Genomic DNA, 19,473 nt, shown 5'->3' with positions numbered 1-19,473 from the left:
AAACAAGGAAATTCTTGGTTCACAAGTCCACAGAAAACAATGACACACATAAGATTGCTCTGCTAGTCACTAAGCTACACTAACTCTGAGAGGACTAACATGCTGTTTTGTTAGGATATTCTGCTTTGATATGTGGAAGACAAACCTGGTGTTGTACATTTACTGTTCACTAATATGACACCTTCTTCCTGACTCTCACCATGATGCCTCAAATGTATAGGCGCAGAAAAGATAAAAGGAACATGGAGCGCAAATGCTTAGTTATTAGTAGGAAAGTTGGCAGGACGCACTAGCATTAACATGTATAGGACATTTCACTTACCTGCACAAGGATCCTTGGTCTTTGAGGAGAGGGGAAAGGTATGTTGTGCATAAAGTGGGATATGTGCCTGTAAAGACATTTTTTAAGAAAATGTTATTTCAAAATCAGCAAATTAGAATTGAAAGTGGGTAGAGCAATCCAGCACAGAGGAGGCCAGCAGGAGTGCAGCTGGTGGGGCTGCCACATCCTATCTCCGTTCAGGAGCCCCAGTTAGGGGAGCATGTGGGCTGTGCTCGGCAGAAGGAAAAAAATGTAATGTTTCCTTCTGCCACCCTTTCTCCTGGCATAGCACCTGCCAGGACGTGGAGCCACAGGACAGAGCCTAATGCAGCCAAGATGCAGCATAAGTCCCCATCCCTTTGATTCCACTCCTGATACCGTGCCCCTAGAACACCCCTTTTTCAGAACTTGTGCTGGCCTCAGCTGCACCCGGGTGCCGGTGGAGTTCCCTGGCTGTGCCCAGGTGGATTCGTGCCATATATGGATTCATTAGCCAAGTTCTTAGTGTAACTAAAATTTTATATTACTTTTTGAAAAGAATGCAAGGAAAAACACTTCTTTCAATCAGAGGATCTGGAAACCCACTAACAGTAGATTTACTTTTTTAGTGAAGAGACTCATTTAGGAAGAGGTTCATTTAGGGTGGCAAACTTTAGTGCTTAAAAAGTTAAGCACTTGCATAAATACTTAGGGAAGATCAGGAAATCTTGAAAGTTAGGCTCTTGCCAGATCATGAGACCTTGCTTTTATTTTGTTTGTTAAATATAAGCATGCTTCAGTGAAAAGAAGAATGATAGTGATATGCACTACTCATCAGATGCAGAACTATGGCCAGTCTTCCAACAGCCGTTCAGCATGCTGTTTTCCTTACTTGCATCTGCAACACAAACACTAATCTGGAAGTGCAAGTCAGCAAGACAAGGCTGCTTTCTAGGAGCTTCCATTATCTGAAACATGCCCTTATCATCCAAAAATGGCAAGAGGAAAGGAATTACCAAACCATCTCAGTACAGATTAAAATGACCATAAGAAAGGAGATAAGAGATATTAAGCAGAAATCAGGTATGCTCAGGGAAGTGTTTGATGGCAGAGAGAAGAGGAAAGAGTGAAGTGATAGGGTATCTGGCACTCCAGTAAACAGCCCTAACATCTTAGCAACAATCTGCCCTAAAAAGATTAGGCAATCCGTACTTAGTTTAATAAAAATCACATAGTCTTACATTTGGTTAGATCTCAGTTTTAAAGATTTATTTTGAAGTAACAATCATGGTCATTTTTCTGTAATTACAGTATTTAAAATTTTGCTGCTTCCTTCCTACACTACCTTTCTAATTTAAAAAAGTCCAAAATGTATCTAATACACCCTCTCTCAATGTACTTCAAACTGCATGACCCCAATATATTGCCTATTAGCTAATACAGAGTGAACATGATTGATATTAGACTGTTGTACAAAAGATTATAACAGAGAAGCCAAGAGTGGCGTGGAGAATTTCTAAAAAAGACAAATTTCTTAAAGTATGGCACTCTTTTATTGAATATATAAACCAAAAAGTGCACAGACAACCCCCCCCCACATGCTCGAATATGGAATGCATGAGGGAACCTTCAAACCACATTTGTATTTAATTTAGTCCAGTGCTCTAACTGGATTGTCACAACTGATTTCTGTTTTACACTGTCCTCAATGTTTATGTAAGCATTTTATCCGTATAATATCTTTCCTTTATGTTTGGCACACTAATAAGGGGGACGGGGGTGGGTGGGAGAGGTTTAAATTGTGTGTGTGTCTGTGTGTGTATGTACTTTCCGTTTCATTTTGGATAACTGTGGAATATAGAATACAATTATTTTATATTATCCTGTCACTGGCTTAAAGTCAAATGTGTTCGCTGTTTCTATTTTTAAAAATATCAGTAAAACTTATTCAAAACAACAAAATATTAAACATTTGAACCAGCAGAAACCAGGGCTGTGGAGGTATGTCAAACCTTCGACTCCGACTCCTCTATTTTTCTACTGTCCGACTCCGACTCCTTCATAAATGGCAATTGTATATGTATAAGCGTTTATGTTATAATTTTTAAAAAAATCTTTTTTTTTCTTTTCTTTTCTTTTGTTCCTGCTTGTGTTCATTGTTTGTAGGCTGATTTTATTGTGATTTTGTATTTTAACCTTTTGTACACCGCCCAGAGAGCCACTCGCTATGGGCGGTTTATAAATGAAACAAACAAACAAATAAATAAATAAATAATGTATTAATATTAATAAATTAATATTAAAATATTAATTTTATTTTGACGTCGGAGTCAGTACATTTCTCCAGACTCTGACTCAACCCAAAATTGCTTCCGACTCCGACTCCACGGCCTTGGCAGAAACCCACCCAAATATACTTTGCCATGCTATCCTAACGTTTCTCAGTCTTTGATCAGTACTAGTGGGGAGAATTTTCCTGTCCTATGTAATTCTTGGCTGTCAGGTTAACAATACAATTAAGCTCCCATATCACAAGGGAATGAGAGACTGTTAACACTAGGTATCAGTAACAATATGTATCCTTAAATTATTTTATAAATTTGGGTGACCAGCTAGGCCTATAACTCTACCCAGAAGATCAAAGTCTAGACATTGTTCGTGTGGATGTTCAGAACTGTCCAGTGGACCACACTTGAGGCAGAGGGAGGAAAATAAACTTTCTCCTTATGTAGAACATAGATTTCAGACTTATTTTTAAGTTGACTGTGCTTCTTGCAACAGTCATCTTTGAACGTGAAAATATTATTGCCTAAGAGTGTAAGTTAGAGATATTTATTTTATTTATTTATTGCTCTGATTTAACTAAAAGATTGGAGTACGACTTCTTTTGATCTTAAGCCCTGTAGTGCATGAGAAGTTGTAAATTTTAAGTTTGGCAACATCTCTTTCATTTGGTTCAAGAGAGGCTGGTAAAAGGCATTCCTACTGAAACCTCTATCAGCACGTGCACACACACACACTTTCTGAATAAATCATTTCAGTCAACCACTCAGCTACCACACAACTCACTTTGGCAAATACATTTCTAGCTAAAACTATCTTTTCCTTTGACCCAATTTTATAATTGTAACAAATAAAATTATTCCAGAGTACCTGCAGTTGTGAGGACAGAGTTCTGAGATTTTAATAAATGGACAAGAGAAAATTTCCAGGGGTGCTTAAGCAGAACTTTAGAGAAGCTATACCTGCAACCCCTTACCCCAAGGAACAAAAGACCTGTCCTGACATAATCAGCAACCTTAACAAAATCTGCATTTTTTTTTATAATAACTCTGATCTTAGAAGTCATATTTTGCCTGCACTGACTTTCAGGGAGAAGCCACAGTTCAGTGACAGAAACTGAATTTTACATGCGAAAGGTCTCAGGTTTAATCTCCATTTAAAAAAAAAAAGGTGGAGAAATCTTGGACAACTGGGCTGAACAAGACCTTTACCTGAAACAATCTTTCCCATCCACGTGACCTTCAGATGTTTTGGACAACAACTCCCATCAGTTCCATGCTCCAGGCAGCTTGTAATCCAAAACATCTGGATGGTACCAGGTTAGGGAAGGATGGGCATTAGAAAACTGCTGCCAACCCAAATTGACAGCAGTGACTTAGATGGTTCAAGCATAATGCAGCATCACAAGTCATCTTAAAATTCCATCTTAAACTCCATCTCAAGCACAATTATCTGAAAGAAACTCTACATATTTCAAATCAAACTTCTTTCCAAACAAGTGTGATTAACATTAAGTTCAATGAGACTTTCTGCCAGTAAGTGCATATGAAATTGCAGCCTTAGACACCCACCTCCTTTGTCCTGTAGTACTGTGGCCCTTTGGACTGAGCAAAACTTCTCTCAAATCCGCACTAGGTTCAAAATGACACAGTAATCAAGGCTTTCCTGATGACTGCTTCATAATTATGGGTCTCTCGTACTTTAGATATAAAGCAGAAGAGTCTTTTGAAAGCACTTTAGGAGGCTTTTCACCAGTGAGAGAAATTGATGAAGAGGACAGACACTGATGGAGGACAGAGACATGAGAAACATACCACTACTTTGCAGTAAGGGTAGGAAATTGAAAGGAGGAACACACTGTTGATGGTTTCAGCTCTCAGCTCTTCTTAGATAACGATTGGAACACTATTTTAAAAACTTCAATGAAAGCACTATCTTAAGCAGCAGTACTTGACAAACCTGGCAACCTGTTAATACAGAACACTTTTTTTTAAACTGCTCCAGTTAAAGTTGCAAAGGAGCTTATGAATGAATCGGCCTCCATTTATCCCAAAATGGAAACAAATGTCTCTTCACTCATACTACTAATACAAGGAAACTCAGTACTGTATCGGTAGTTCTGATGCCAAGTGCATACAGACATAAGCATTCAAAACACTCTTATCACCCGCAGGAAAGAGTGCGCTGCCATTCATACATTCTCTCTCTAAGTTTGCAAGCCAGTACGTGCTAGGATTCTGCATCACAGAGCTCCTGGTGAACTATAACAGAAACAAACTAATGACATTATTTCCTTCCATGCTATTTTTAGATCAGGGGCTCACAAAAGGGGTGCAGCAAGTTAGTTATGGGAAAAATTATAGATTCAAAAAAGAGTCCTAACGTTTGGTCTTCTTGGGCTTTCAACACTGTCAAAAATTCAGAAAAAGAGCAACTACTATGCAAAATAAAAACAAACAAGGAGATCACTTACTTTTAATGTACAGGAATTATAACATGAGGCACAGTCTAGTCAGTGCTTAAGGCTGCAATCCTGAAAACACACTCAATAGGTAGTAAGCCTCATAGTGGGTTTAACTTCCAAGTAAGTATGAATAGGATTACACTGTAAGTCTTACTGATTTCAACTGGAAAGAGTGAAGAATATGTTTAACTTGTATCAGTGGGACTCTAAGGTGTTGAATTATAGTGGGATCACATCCATGGCTTTTTTTAAAATTGGTAATACTATAACTTAGGAGCTATATATTGTTAAGATGCCAAAATCCATCTCTATATTGGTTCTTGGGTGTTAAGTAACCTAGGTTTTTAATATTTACTTTATGAGGGACTACTTAACAATATATGCAGTACTTGTGTGAAAGTGCCTGAAATAACACTCTAGACAAAAGGACTATAGAAGTACTTAAGTGGATCTCTTAGCAGTCATCTCTGTGACTTACAACTGAATATCCTAGATTATCAGGACAAGGGCAGCTGACTGTAAATTGGTAAAAAGGTAAAGGTGTCCCTGCACTTATAGTGCGTGTCGTTTCCGACTCTTAGGGTGATGTCTTGCGACGTTTACTAGGCAGACCGTATATATGGGGTGGGATTGCCAGTTCCTTCCAGCTATGATGCAATTAATATACAGATGGCAACCAAATATTTACTGCTGCTCTCCAATTCTAATACACATTTGTACTGGTAGTAGTAATATAGCTAAGAGGATGGTTATTGCAGTCCAGAGAGTGAAACATTGATATTGCAATTACTATGGTGATAATAACATTGTCGGTGATGGCAGCAATGTTCTTCTGTCCTTTAACACAAAGCTAACAGGAAACAGCAGCAAAAAAATGCACAAAGCAGCAGAAAGTTATATTTCTTATATAACATAACTACCAATGCACAGTGGGACACAGAAGAAAAACTGCAGCACTGGCTATCTTTCATCTACACTGCTTTTGCTTTGGGATCTTAAAGCAAGCTAACAAATATACAGAAGCTGAAAACTGAAATCTAAACCACCTTTTATTTTGTGCCATCTCCATTCTATATAGCCTTCTTTTCACATGTAACACAAGAGACAGAATAAAACCCAGATGACTTTTCAATGTGTAATGGCTCAGTAGTAGAAAACCACAGCAATAACTTACAGGATGTGCCACACTTTACCACCATACCAGAATGGACATCTTCACATAACTGTCATTCAGTTTTGGAATGGCAGCCATGAAAACAAGAAGCAGCCTTGCATAATTTCTCACTTACTTTTCAATTGGAAGAGGATGCGGCCCAGACACAGACAGCTTATAGATGAACATTAGGAATTTTCTGAAGGCTTCAAAAAAAGGCCAATGTGACAGAAGGCAGATGCATTTGTTGGAATTTATGGATTTTGAGGTAACTACTTTTCTCTCTACAGCTGTCAGGAGGCCCAGCTGCATGTGCTGCTTTTCTGTTAGCAGCTCTCGTGAATAAGGCTCATAAAACTGGATAGCAGCACCATACACCTAGAGGAATGGAGAAGGGGGGGAATAGAGGTAGAACCACAGAAATAATTACATCAAGCAACTGGAGAGGAAAGAGAAGGACATTAGTTTGATTCCCATAAAATGGAAGAGATATTCTTCTATTCCTCCCTCCCAAGCCTGTTAGAACAGATGATTTAAGTAAACCACAGAGTGCCATACACCACTGCTATAGGGTCCCATAATGACCTCAATAGCTTGGGCCCACTGTCATAGCCTGCACTGGCTGCCTATTTGTTTCCGAGCCAGATTCAAGGTGCTGGTTTTGACCTATAAAGCCTTACACGGTGTGGGACCACAATACCTTGTGGAACGCCTCTCCCGCTATGAACCTACCCGTTCACTTCGTTCAATATCCAAGGCCCTCCTCCGGGTACCAACTCATCAGGATGCCCGGAGGATTGTTATTAGATCTAGGGCCTTTTCTGTAGTGGCCCCCGAACTGTGGAACAGCCTACCTGTGGAGATACGCCTGGCGCCTTCGGTACTTTCTTTTAGGCGCCAGGTTAAGACCTGGCTATACTCCCAGGCATTTTAATGTTCAATGTGTTTCATTTAATTTTTTTTTCCGTTTAACTTGTTGCTGATTTTATTGTAATTTTATTGTAATATTGTATTTTAATCTTGTTTTGTTCACCGCCCAGAGAGCTATTCGCTATGGGCGGTTTAAAAATGAAATAAATGAAATGAAATGAAATGAATATGTGCACCAAATAGTGAAGACATGCAGAATAGCAGCTTCAGTAGCTGCTTCATTAGTTGCATTTATCCTCAGATATTTACCAGAACCCAAGCATCTTTCAGGCCTTAAATTCTAGCCCTCCAAAATATATATTTTAATAGCCTTGTTAAGCAAATACAAAGCTTAGTTTATTTTACACTTTTCATCTGTTTTGAGAACTTAGATGCAATAGTTCTTGAACAGCTAATACTAACAAATATACTGTGAAATAAATGCTTCATATCATTCCCCCAACCCCTTTAACAATCTGCTTAAGATCAATTTTGTGGCTTTAGACCCCAGAGCACTCAAACGTTTTTTGAAATTACATTACAAAAATCCATTCAAGATCCCAACTTAAAACAAAAGCTATTCAACACACAGCATCATGAGTAAACTACAGCAGTATATGTAACATGCAGTGATCACTACTGAAATCTCCAGGATCAAATTCTTAGGATAATTTGTTGCATCATGTTTCTGAATGACCCAGAGTGTTAAAAAAGGAGTAATATATGAAATTTGATATATGGAAGACAGTTCATTCGAACTTTTTTTCCCAGCAGTGTATTAGGGGTGAAATGTTAAAGGATCAGAACAGCATACCCCAACTAGCTTTTTATGGATCTTTCATTTTTAGTTACCAGTAATGATCTGTCTTTTCCCCCCAATGGACTGATTCTTGTTTTCTGACACTTGAAAGCAATAACTATATACAAAGTACAGCAATTACCCTATGGGTTAGCAGTTTCCATATCTTTATGTTACCTGTACCTTTCCACTTATCATATATTTTCTAACATATTATCAGTGCTTCAAAAGGTGCTGAAACCTGCAGTCCACATGTCACATTGGACCCACAAACACAGTTTGCTCAGCTCATTTAGCTGTATGCCATTGCTATTACATATCTCACTACAGGCTGGCTAATAGGCACACATTTGTAAGCAACAATCAAAATCATAACTGTTGGGAGGTATTATCCAAAAGAGCAGGAACTATGGTGGTTAGTTTTCTTAAAGAACATGAAGATGTTTTAGATCACTACCATCTGATAAAGCAGTGCTTGAAAATTAAGCTGTTGTAGTGTTTCCCATTTTATCCCTAGGGACTAGTTTGTTAAGCAGAAAAATGATTCTTGTGGTCTGAATCTATCACAAGTGAGCATAGCAAATATTGATCACATATTTCTGGAGGAAATATATCTACTATGTATAGGTCATAGCCAAAGGAACAATGCAAGATTTGATTCAATAAGCAATAAGAACAAAAAAACTCAGAAAATTCCTACTGTGACATATAAAAATAGAACAACACAGTGTTCAAAACATACCTTTTCTGCACTTGAAGCCGTCAAAACAAATGTTGAGAATACAGGCAATGGGTATTTGGTTTGAGGGTCCCAGCATTCAATGGTAGCTCCCATTGGAAGACAGAATAGAGGTACAGATTCTGACAAGGGGAATGATTCATAATCATCTTCTGGATATCTGAATATTAAGCCTTTCAAAAAGGGAAAACAAAAAGATACAAGCATGTTTTCTATTATCTTACTCTGTATGGAGACAGCAGAAGATGCTTTTGCCTGATGCATAACTTACAGAACAATTTTAAATGGTCAATGAAACCCTATTATCCATGTTGGCTGGGGAAGAGGCAAGAAAATGGGGGTGGGGGTTGGGGGGAAGGGAGATCTCTCCTTTTTTACTCCTCCAACTCCAAGCTCATGTGGCTGAAGAGCTGGAGGATAGGCCCCTTGGGGATCCTCAGAGTTTGGGATACATAAGATCCCAAGTCTTCCCATGCCAATGCCTGCTGCTGGCAGCAGAACCACCAGTAGGCTTCTGCCACAGTAGAACTCACCACTACCATGAGTCCTCTCTGCCAGTGGAAATGGCACCATGCCTCCTCCTATTTCCACTGCCAGCTATCAACATTGGGGAGTTGGGATCACACTCTCAATCTACAAAAAAATTGAATAGGCTGTATAGTATCAGGAGCAAAACGCCATGATTGATCCACCCAATGTAACATAATTTGAAACTATGTTGCAAAACAAAATTTAAAATCCATTTTTTACAACCACTGAAAGAGCTACGTATCATAAACTTCTATCTCTAAGTGAAAATTTGGCTTTAAGCCATATGGGAGCTGCATAAAAGTTTCAAGTAACAATTGCTTGTGCCATTTAATATAGTTATATTACAGATATGCTGTAACGGAAAAAGTCAACATCTCTGAAATCAGTGCCTGCTTTGGCATGATGAAACAAACGATTGTGCTTGTCCATCTGCCTTATAGGTGCAGCATGTTTACATCTGCTGGACCTGTGGAGCAGATGGGGTTGAAGAAGTTCCATTGCATCTGCTGGCACAGCACTGGATTCCTCAGTGATTCCATGTCTGCAAATCCAACCCCCCACCCTTGTCTTGTTGTCTACTTCACAAGGAACTCTAGCCTTCAAATCATCAGCATCTTTGGTCAATAAAAATAGTATGCCCAGTTATTTCTGACTGCTGCACCTCCACAGAACATGGTTCATTCTTGAATTCAAAATCCAGGCCCTGTTATGCATTTCTTTTGCAGATTTTGCAAAATTAATTTTGACAGAGAGAAAGGAATCCTGGAGAGATCCAGGCTCAAATCCTCACTCAGGGTGATAAAATAAAAGGGGGGGTGCATGAAGAGAAAACCATGTATGTTGCTCTGAGCTCCTTGCAGGAAGGATGATGCTATATAAATAATGACATATAGGCAAAAGCTTTTCTTTAATGAAGTGGATGCATCTAAGATGGAATGATGAGAGATCTTTGATATCAAGCAATACCAACAGGCAAGTTTAATAAGCAGTAAAATAATTTTAAGTAAATTTAAGTTTCCATAATATATCTGCTACTTATGGAAATAAGTGCCTTACCCGCTTTATATGCAATTGAGTTGGAAGCTGGAACAGATTTCTTGTAACACAGGTACACACTGGAACCCCACTGTAAAGGTACAAATTAGTCCATCAAAATCAGTGTGCATGCAAGCACTGGTCACCATAAAAGAACTTGCATTTTTAAACTCTTCTAGAGTTAAACACATACAATCTTCAAAAGATTTACTGACACATGCACGTATATCCTTTGACAACTAAATCAGTGATGACTATTGAAAAAAAAGCATGCAGAGATAAAAAAGTTCACTCTGATGTCATGGTTCATTTAACACTTGCAGGCCCCCATTTGATGCTGCAGTTCCTAGAGGTGAGATCACAGAAAAAATAGGGGCATCACAAATCAGTATAGCATGTGCTGATGGCTGCAAGCTCACAAGACAAATGAAAAGAGAAGACTGCAAACACTTTCTTCCTGCACTAGAAATAATCGCCCCTTATGAAAATACATAAATATATCAGCATGGTGGTGTTTCCCCCCCCCACTTCACTCCTGATCTGTATATTTGTGGCAAAGAGAGAAGGAAAGACCTACTTTGTTCTGTTTTATACAGCTTCAGGGACTCTAAAATTCAATCCCACACCAAGATGTTCCAAAGTGGATTTTATTAACCATGTGCTTTTGGAAAAAACCACTTCGAAAAAGGATTTCACTTCTGTGTTGATCACCTCAAACACAGCAATTTTTTTGAAGTCACTAGAGACTTTCGTAACTAACTTATCACCCACATTGAAGAAAACAAACAGAAAAGTATAAACAGTAAAATCAACTTCTTTCACTTTCATTTAAATAGCTCAACTGTGTTATTATAATACCAGCAGTCTTCCAAAGTTCAGCACTTGCTTTTTCCTCCCACCCTGTCCTTCTTTAAAAAAATTAGTTGGCTATCTCATAGATATGGATTCTGGCAGCAGAAGTGGAAGAAATATGAAATATAGAGCTATGGAAACCAAAGTGACGCAAACTGTACTCACAGTTAAGTACACTGGGTAAGAGTGCAATAAATACATTTTTAAAAACATTTTTAACAGAAGCAACAAGCCCCAAAAACATTTCTGCCCCAGCACCCCATTAAAAAGCCAAAGTTTCAGACATGTATTATTCTCACCATGCCACAATTTAAATTCTTATCAACTTTGCAGAAAGTATGAGGAGGGGTTTCTCCTTTGCTGGTTACAATAACACAGATGTCGGTAACAGCCAAGGAGTTTTGGGGTCGCACTGCCAGAGCCCTCCGATAGGTGATAAAGATTCGCTGGGAAGTAGCTGAACTGTTATTGACATTAGCACAACGACCGTAGGGAGTAGCCTGGATCACCTCACAGCCTGGGATTAAACATTCCTTCCCTTCGTATAAAACTCTGCAAGTAGGAAAGAATAATGGACACAGGAACATTTCACACACAAACGTTATTTGACAAGGCACTATAGAGTTATACCCTTCCAGTATCATCCACTTCAAGTGCCAATAATGACCCTCGAAGCAGCCCTAAAACAATGAGCCTAAAACAATACCAACTGCCTGGTAATATTCCATGAAAAGGGTTAGATTTCTGCAAAGCTAGTGTTGGAAACCCAGGATGATAGATTTAAAAATGGAAGTGCAATGATGCCTGTCTTAGTCAGAAACATTTGTATACAGCATGACCCCTTTCTGCAAACATTTTGCCAACTCTCCCATATCCTTTAAATGCATCAGTAAATGCAGCATAACAATCCTCAGTCTTTACACACAAACAAGAAAGCACAGCAGATGTAAGCACTGTTAGTAATACATCAGTGATATCAGAGAAGAAATGGCCTCATCTGACTGGACTACATACAAACCAAATTTTAAAATATCCTTTAAACTATGCAGCTATTCATAATAGAATGGGATTATGATTCCAAATTGTTTTTATCACCACGTTAACAAAATGGTTTCCAGCTACTATTATCATACAGCAAATATAACATGCACTTTGGCAACAATATTGTGCTATGTTTAAAAACGTAATGGCAATAAAGAAGATGAAAAATGTGAAAAGGCAACTGATGCAATGATTGTCTGTGGAGGTCTATGTGCTTGTCCACATCAGTTAACAACCTGACCACAATAATTTCACATGCTTTCCCCCCCCCCCAATGGCAGACCTTTGCAAGAATACCATAGTCTGGAGACAAGGTACTTTCTACAGCAGAGAGCAGCCTTCCCCAACCTGGAGCTCTTGAGCTGTGCTATCTGGGAATGATTGGAGTTATAGTCCAAAACTTCAAGGGCTTCAGCTTGGAGAAGGCTGCTCTAGATGATACAAAAATTACATGTGTCTTATCAAGCCCAGACCTGCCACAGTGGGATGGTCACATTTCCCATACACCTGCCACACGTTTGCAGAACTACTGTTTCAATAGCCCAATTTCCAACAATAACCACTTAAGCATGAAGTGGCATTGTGCTGGTGGCAGAAACTACTGTTGACCTGAATCCAACACAGAAACACCAATCAGTACTAAAGTATCACCAAGATCCACCTGCATCCAGTCCAGCACACTACTTCTGTGCAACATCGATGCTTGTCATTAGATGTGTATAGAACACAGCCCTGTACAAAATGTCTAGCCAATCTAGCCCCCATGGTCCTTTTTACCCTAATCAGGGAACTCTGTACCAGCCACAGAGATCTGTAACATCAGATTAAATTACAGGAACTGAAGGGGGGGGGTGAGGAGATAAGAGGCATAAAGCTCTGCCATCATTCCTCAGCACAGGCATATTGCTTCCTTTCTGCCCAATAATTGTAGACACTCTAAATTCAAAACCAAAGCCAATGTAGTGTGTCCATCAGAACAATTAATAGAACTACATACAAGACTCATTTGTAATATCAAGAACACAACCCGTCAGTGTATTTTCCCATGACATCTACATAGGCTCAAAATAAGGGCTCCCAGATCAAATTTTGTGACAAACCAGCCTATAACATCTCTCCAGTTTTTTGAGCATTCTCATTCACAGGGCAATCCTATACCTGTCTATTCAGAAAAAAAATCCATTAATTTAAGTAGGGTATAGTCATTGGTGTAGGACTGCAGCTCGTATTCTAAGGAGCTGAAGCTAGGAGCACCAAAGTTAACCCAATTTCGGTAAGACTTTTTTGATAATGTAAAGAATCAATACTAGCATTCTTTCAAGCACCTGCACATTTATGGGTGGAACAGATTGTCAAACTTCCACTATTTAGATTTAAAAAAAAAAAATCGTTTCCCAAACTGATGCAGCTCAAGAACACACAGATCCTTTTCTATTTCACCACAATACTGCTTGTCGATGACCAAAAGGCAGCTCACCCAATGTCAATAAGAGGTGGCTTGTCCCTGCCCCTCTTGTAGCAAAGAAAAAGCTCTGGACTTTTAAGACTCCCATAGTTCAAATTGGCCTGAAGTCCTGTAGGGGTTGCTTCAACGCAGGTGTAACCCTCAGGAACAGTTTCACCCGCTGACTTGATGATGATAGCAAGATCTGTGATCGGAGCTTTTGGACCAGCTGATTTTGTTTCAGAGCGATTTACTTCTTGATCCAGAAGAGTTGATGTATCCGTGAGTCCTGCCACTACAAAGTAGTCGACCACTCTTGGGCCTTTATCCTCTATCATAGTTGTGCTGGAAATTTCTGCAAAGGAAGAATATAAATCAGATTAAGAGCTCTCCTTTAAAAATAAGTCATAAAATAATTATTCTAGGCACACATGGCTCTGAACAGAGATGGTAGGTTACTTCCATCTGCAGAGACAAGAACATAATGGCAGTCCTTTATAATATGGATCAACCCTTACAGCATACTGACAGGAATCTATATGCACGTTCATCCTCCCCTATTCCAAAAGAAAGAAGAGGAAGCCACAGGTGGGACTTCTGCTAGCAAGGGTCCCAAAGTTCTGCATCCTTGTACTTTTGTTCCTGGGGAAAAAAACATATTCTGAAAGCATGTATTCCCATCTCTTTTGCCCAGCAAAGGGTGGAGCGGCTACTTTACACAAAGTCAGGCAGTTGGCCCATCTAGCTCACAGTTATCTGCTTTGCAGGCAGTGATTCTCCAGGATCTCAGGCAAATATTTGCTTGGAGGTTGAACAGCAGCAACAGAAAAAAAGGTTAAGAAATCTTTTGTGTTCTTTTTCCTAGCATCAAAGCCTTCCACTTCAAATTGTAGCCTCAGTGGCTGTTCCATTTTTTTAAATGATCAAAATATACACAGAACTTCACATAATGTGTTATTCTGCCCTTAAGCCAAGGCTCTTTTAACCACAATGCCTTATTACATCCTCCCCCTACCCCCAAACTGTTGGTCTGCAGAAAGGTTATTGGGAACTTTAAACAAATAGTATGCCCATAATGAAATTGGAATGATGAAGCAAAGACCCAGCAAGTTACAAACAGGAGATTCCCTCCTCAGTAAAGCATACAACTGGTTGTGAAGTTCTGTGACATCAAAACCAGTGCTTGCTTATAGTGCAGCCAAGTTTAAAAACTTAAGATAAATCCACACAGGACAAACTACCAAAAATTGTGGCAGGTTCAAAGCACTGACTGAATTTATTGAGCAAGCATCATGCCAATGTCTAGACACAGACAGTTAAAACACTTTGCTCCCCCCTTATTTTTTTAATCACATTTTTCTTCTTAAGACGTGACTAACCTGTCAAAATACACTTAATGAAAATTCCAGATTTTTCTTCCTATTACCACTAGCTGAAAGAGAAGCATCCATTACGTCTTCTCCCTCTGCTCAGGCTACCTCAATGCAGGCCTGTAGCTGGGGGAGGGGGAAATGGGGCAAACCCCAAGCTGTGCTTCGCCTCTTCCCAGGATTTTTGGGGGAAATTGTCTTTTTTTAATTGACATGACATGACAGCAGGCCTGAGGCCAGCGGGAGACCAGGTAGTGCACTAGCCCAATGTCCATGAGCTCACATCAACCCCTCACCACCACCAGAATGGGTCACCTCCTCCCACCACCGAGCTTCATTGCTGCAGGGGCGTGCTAGCACTGCTACCACTTCCTCCTCCTCAGCGCTCACCCATCTCTTCAGCAGGCAGAGACTCTGGGTGCTCCACTGCAAGCCCTTCTGCAGCCACTGTTGCCAGAAGCATGTTGGGTCCCACCGCCTCAGAAACAGCTTCCAGGGTCCAGGAAACTTCACCTCACGGACACCACTGTAGCTATGGTGTCCGTGACGCGAAGTTTCCTATGCCATGGAGGCCTGACGTACTTCTGACGGTGGTGGCTGCAGAAGGGCTCATGGTGCAGCACCAGGCTGCTGAAGAGATAGGCAAGATGCTGAGAAGGAGGTGGTGGGAGGGTTGGTAGGCCCCCATAGCAACGAAGATGGGCAGCAGGTGACCCCAGAAACCCAGAAACCTGGAACCGGTCCTGCATGACAGATGATGATAGTCTCCATTTAAAGAATGATGGCTTGTTTTAAGGACAGAAGGAATTTAAGAATAGGACCTTCTGAAAAAGTCAGTGAACAAGGCAGGGCAAGTGCATAACAAAAGCATAAGCTGGAAGAGCCCCCAAAATTCTGCTTACTCATGACTTCCCCTGATGGAGGGTGGATTTTTCAAGATCACAATCACCCTATAATTACTTAAGTAATCCTGAAAAAAAACATCAGCCTGTATAATAACAGCTCTTGAAGAGTTAAGTAGTAGAATTTTGTATTATGGACTAGAGTTAGACTCCACCCCTTGGACCAGGGCCGGTCCCAGGCATGCCGGGGCCCTTGGGCATCAGCTTGCCCCAGGCCCCGGTATGTGCACATGTGTGTGTGTGTATGCATGCGGGTGGGTGGGCGGGCGGGCGGGCGGGCGGGCAGGCCCCCCCACCCCCACCCTCACCCCCACCTACCTGTCTCCCCTTCCCCTTCACCTGGAGCTACAGGGGCCCCTCCGCTCCCCTTCCGCAACAGCTGCGGATTGCAGGGCAGAAGCTTCCACTTGCCCACCATTCCCTCACCCCACCTACCTGTCTCCTGTCTTTCAGCATTGCCATTAACCAAGATGGTGGACACGGTTCCCCTAAGTGGATGAAGCCTCCGCCGCCATCTTAGTTGATGGCGTGCGTGCGTGCGTGCTACACGCGTGCATCTCTGCCATCAACCAAGATGGCGGCAGGGGCTTCAGCACCTTAGGGAAACCTCGGCCGCCATCTTCATTAAGGGCAATGCTAAACGGCAGGAGACAGGCTGTTGCTGTGGATCAGCTGGCGCTATGTGCCTTTCCCTCCCAAATGACCCACCTATAAATGTGGCTGTCCCACCTAACAAGGAGGCTGGCTACAGGGCTACTTCAATGGGCATACCAAGGTTTCTTCTGGGGGAAAGGGAAGATCTCCCTTGGCAGTTAATCTCCTAAATTCCTCGTAGGCAACAATCCCCTTCACACACAGCCACAGCCAAGAATCTTCTTTGGAATGCTGTACAATATCTGGACAGGGCACATATATGAGAAAGAGCCATGCAACTGTGGTTGCAATATTTGCAGATATATCACAGCTACAGAGGAAAGTATCACAGAGAAGCAGGTGCCTACAAAAGGGACCAACATTCACCACTTTATAACAAACAAGCCCTTCCAGTTCTAACTTGTGTAAAATTGTCCCGAGATAACTACTAGCTTAAAAAAAATAAAAATCTAATGCTCACAAAGTCAACAGCATTTGCCTGTTCCAACTTGCAGTTAAAAAGGTACAATACCGTTTTCCCATCATCTTGCTAGTTCTGTCCAAAACCTGACTAATGATAAGAGTTATGAGGTGGCAGATTTACATTCCAAGAACCTGGAACCTACTTCTTACAATTAGTTTTTTTTTAAAGTATTGAGCACAGCCAATGTATCCAGCATACTCGTTTCTATAATGCTATATTCTTCAGTAACAGAATAGCTTCTCCATCACCTCCTACTAAGATGAGACTTGCTCCAACTTTTGTAATATGAAAATAGGTTAACACGTGCTTCGCATTAAATTAGAAATGTAGTACCTTCTTATTAAATTGTACTTGATTGCATTTTCCTAGTAGAAGCAAACTTCAACAAACTGCTTCTACATGGTCTACTAATGTGTGTGAGCTCTCTCTCACTCTCTCTCTCACACACAGAACATATTTGGAAATAGCCATTTCATATTGCATACTAGAAGAGACGAAGTATAAAAGTTGACATTACATTATTCATTATGTCACAGAACTCAGCTTCCAAATATTTCTAGTTTTCATAATTCAGTACGTAACAAAACTGCTAGCCTAACACAACAGGTGGTAACGGTGACCACCTGTGACAGCAGACTCCAGGCTAATAGGGAAATCTCTCAAGAGGGGAATATAATCCTTCTCTATGTTTGAAACAACAGGACCTAATTTGTCACCTCCCCAGTTTTCCCAACTGTGTCCTTGCAGCATTGCAAGAGAACAGAGTGTATGGATCGGGGGAAAGTCACTGAGAAAACCCTCTAAGTGGAAACAAAGTTCTTCTCTTGCCCCAAGAGAGTAGGGGTAGAGATTCCTTCCTCACATTATTGCCCCAGTTTCAGCCCCCTCTTTTCTCCCCCTTCCGTTGTATAGAATAAGAAATAGGAGCTGCAATTCAGGAATGGGAAACATTTGCCCAGTCCACATAAAGCACAATGTCCAGGATTGGAGGTCAGAGGAGGGGGAAGAAGAATCTGCCAACATTCATTTTCATGTAAGACAGCAGAAAGCTTGACCCAACCCTGACTATTGAACCCAATGGAACTTACTTCTGAGTAGACATGTATTGGATTGCAGCCTTAGAGCTGGTACTTCTCTGCTGCAGCATGATTGGATTGCCTAGTGTAAATCAAGCCTGTGCACTGCCTTTAGACACATTCATAGTATGTGCTGTGACTATTTAAGATTTTTTTTAAAAAAAATATAGACCTAAAGTTCTCAAATATGTTCCATCTCTACAATGCAGAGCATGTGAAAATGCCTATAAATATTTGGCACTCTTCTACTCCAAGAAATCACTGTGTCATTCAACATAAATAAATCAGAAAATACAAATACTAGAGCTAAGAAGTACTCTACAGGGGCTGTCGGGCCAGTGCCCAACCTGGCTGCCCTTTAGAACCGGCCCTGATCAGGAAAGCCTCCTGACTGTTAGAGCAGTACAATGAAACTTATTCCCTGGGAAGTGGTGGGCTCCACTGGAGGCCTTCAAGAGGCAGCTGAACAGCCACATGTTGGGTATGCTTTAACTTGGATTCCTGCATTGAGCAGGGGGTTGTACTCAATGGCCTTATAGGCCCCTTCCAACTCTACTGTTCTATTATTCTTAGCACATGCATTACCTGGAACTGTAGTTATACTCCAAGACTACACACTTGAGTGGGTCTTAGAAATAGATTCCTTTTAATGACCTTCCATTCCTCTGTTCACCCAAGTCACACACACTGCAAAACTGCTTTAACTTGGATACCTGCATTGAGCAGGGACTTGGACTTGATGGCCTTGTAGACCCCTTCCAACTCTACTATTCTATGATTCTACGAAAACCTCTAAGCAATTTACTCAGCTTATCTATGCAGGGAGAGAAGTAGTAGCATACCTACTACTTGGACACCTTCTAACATGGTGACCCCACTATTACTTAAAAGCAGGGTCTCTGAAATCCCTTTTTCTTATAGTGATGTGATATCCCAACTTTGGCACCACTTTTACATATGCTGAGGGGAGCATAGGAATGGAAGGAGGAAGCATACCAGCCTAGTGCACCCTACCAATTTCACTGTGAGGGCAAGTAAGAGAGAGGGTGACAAAGCAACATCAATGTAGCCTCAAAGTAAGGCACAAGCAGATACAGTCTGAGTAAGTCACAATATAAAGAAGGTAACAGTAATGCAGCACAATGTTTTAAAGGCTATGTAGTTATTAAAGTGTATGGACCAATTCACCTAAATGTTTATTTAAGAAAAAGGTATCAGAATAACCTACCCATGGGAAAAAATCATCCAACAATATGAAGCAGCAATGTGAAAAGCTGCAGTAACACAATAAATGCTTTATTTTAAAAATTAATTCTCACTTATACCAACAGTATAATATTTCACTACTTGCTAAATGTTTATAACAATTACTTTCACAGCTGTCAAATGGAACATATCTGATTCCACAATGTCAAGTCCACCACAGTTGAAATTAATGGAATGGAAGGTATTATCCC

General features: G+C 40.6%; 1 protein-coding gene across 1 annotated transcript in view; it reads right to left on the bottom strand.

The window, feature by feature from the left end:
• DENND4C (DENN domain containing 4C) overlaps positions 1–19,473 on the bottom strand; it is a 111,860-nt gene that overhangs the window by 56,345 nt on the left and 36,042 nt on the right. Inside the window, exons 2-7 of the mRNA XM_061630751.1 lie at positions 13,585–13,906; positions 11,366–11,618; positions 10,236–10,305; positions 8,652–8,821; positions 6,338–6,579; positions 323–389 (exon numbers count right to left, since the gene is read on the bottom strand). Coding sequence (XP_061486735.1) covers positions 323–389; positions 6,338–6,579; positions 8,652–8,821; positions 10,236–10,305; positions 11,366–11,618; positions 13,585–13,906 — 1,124 coding nt within the window. The remainder of the gene's footprint in view (positions 1–322; positions 390–6,337; positions 6,580–8,651; positions 8,822–10,235; positions 10,306–11,365; positions 11,619–13,584; positions 13,907–19,473) is intronic.

This window comes from Rhineura floridana, chromosome 1 (genome assembly GCF_030035675.1).
Source record: "Rhineura floridana isolate rRhiFlo1 chromosome 1, rRhiFlo1.hap2, whole genome shotgun sequence".
In the NCBI taxonomy this organism is placed as follows: domain Eukaryota; kingdom Metazoa; phylum Chordata; class Lepidosauria; order Squamata; family Rhineuridae; genus Rhineura; species Rhineura floridana.
The sequence above is the reverse complement of the archived record's forward strand: the minus strand, read 5'-3'. Positions and strand labels throughout refer to the sequence as shown.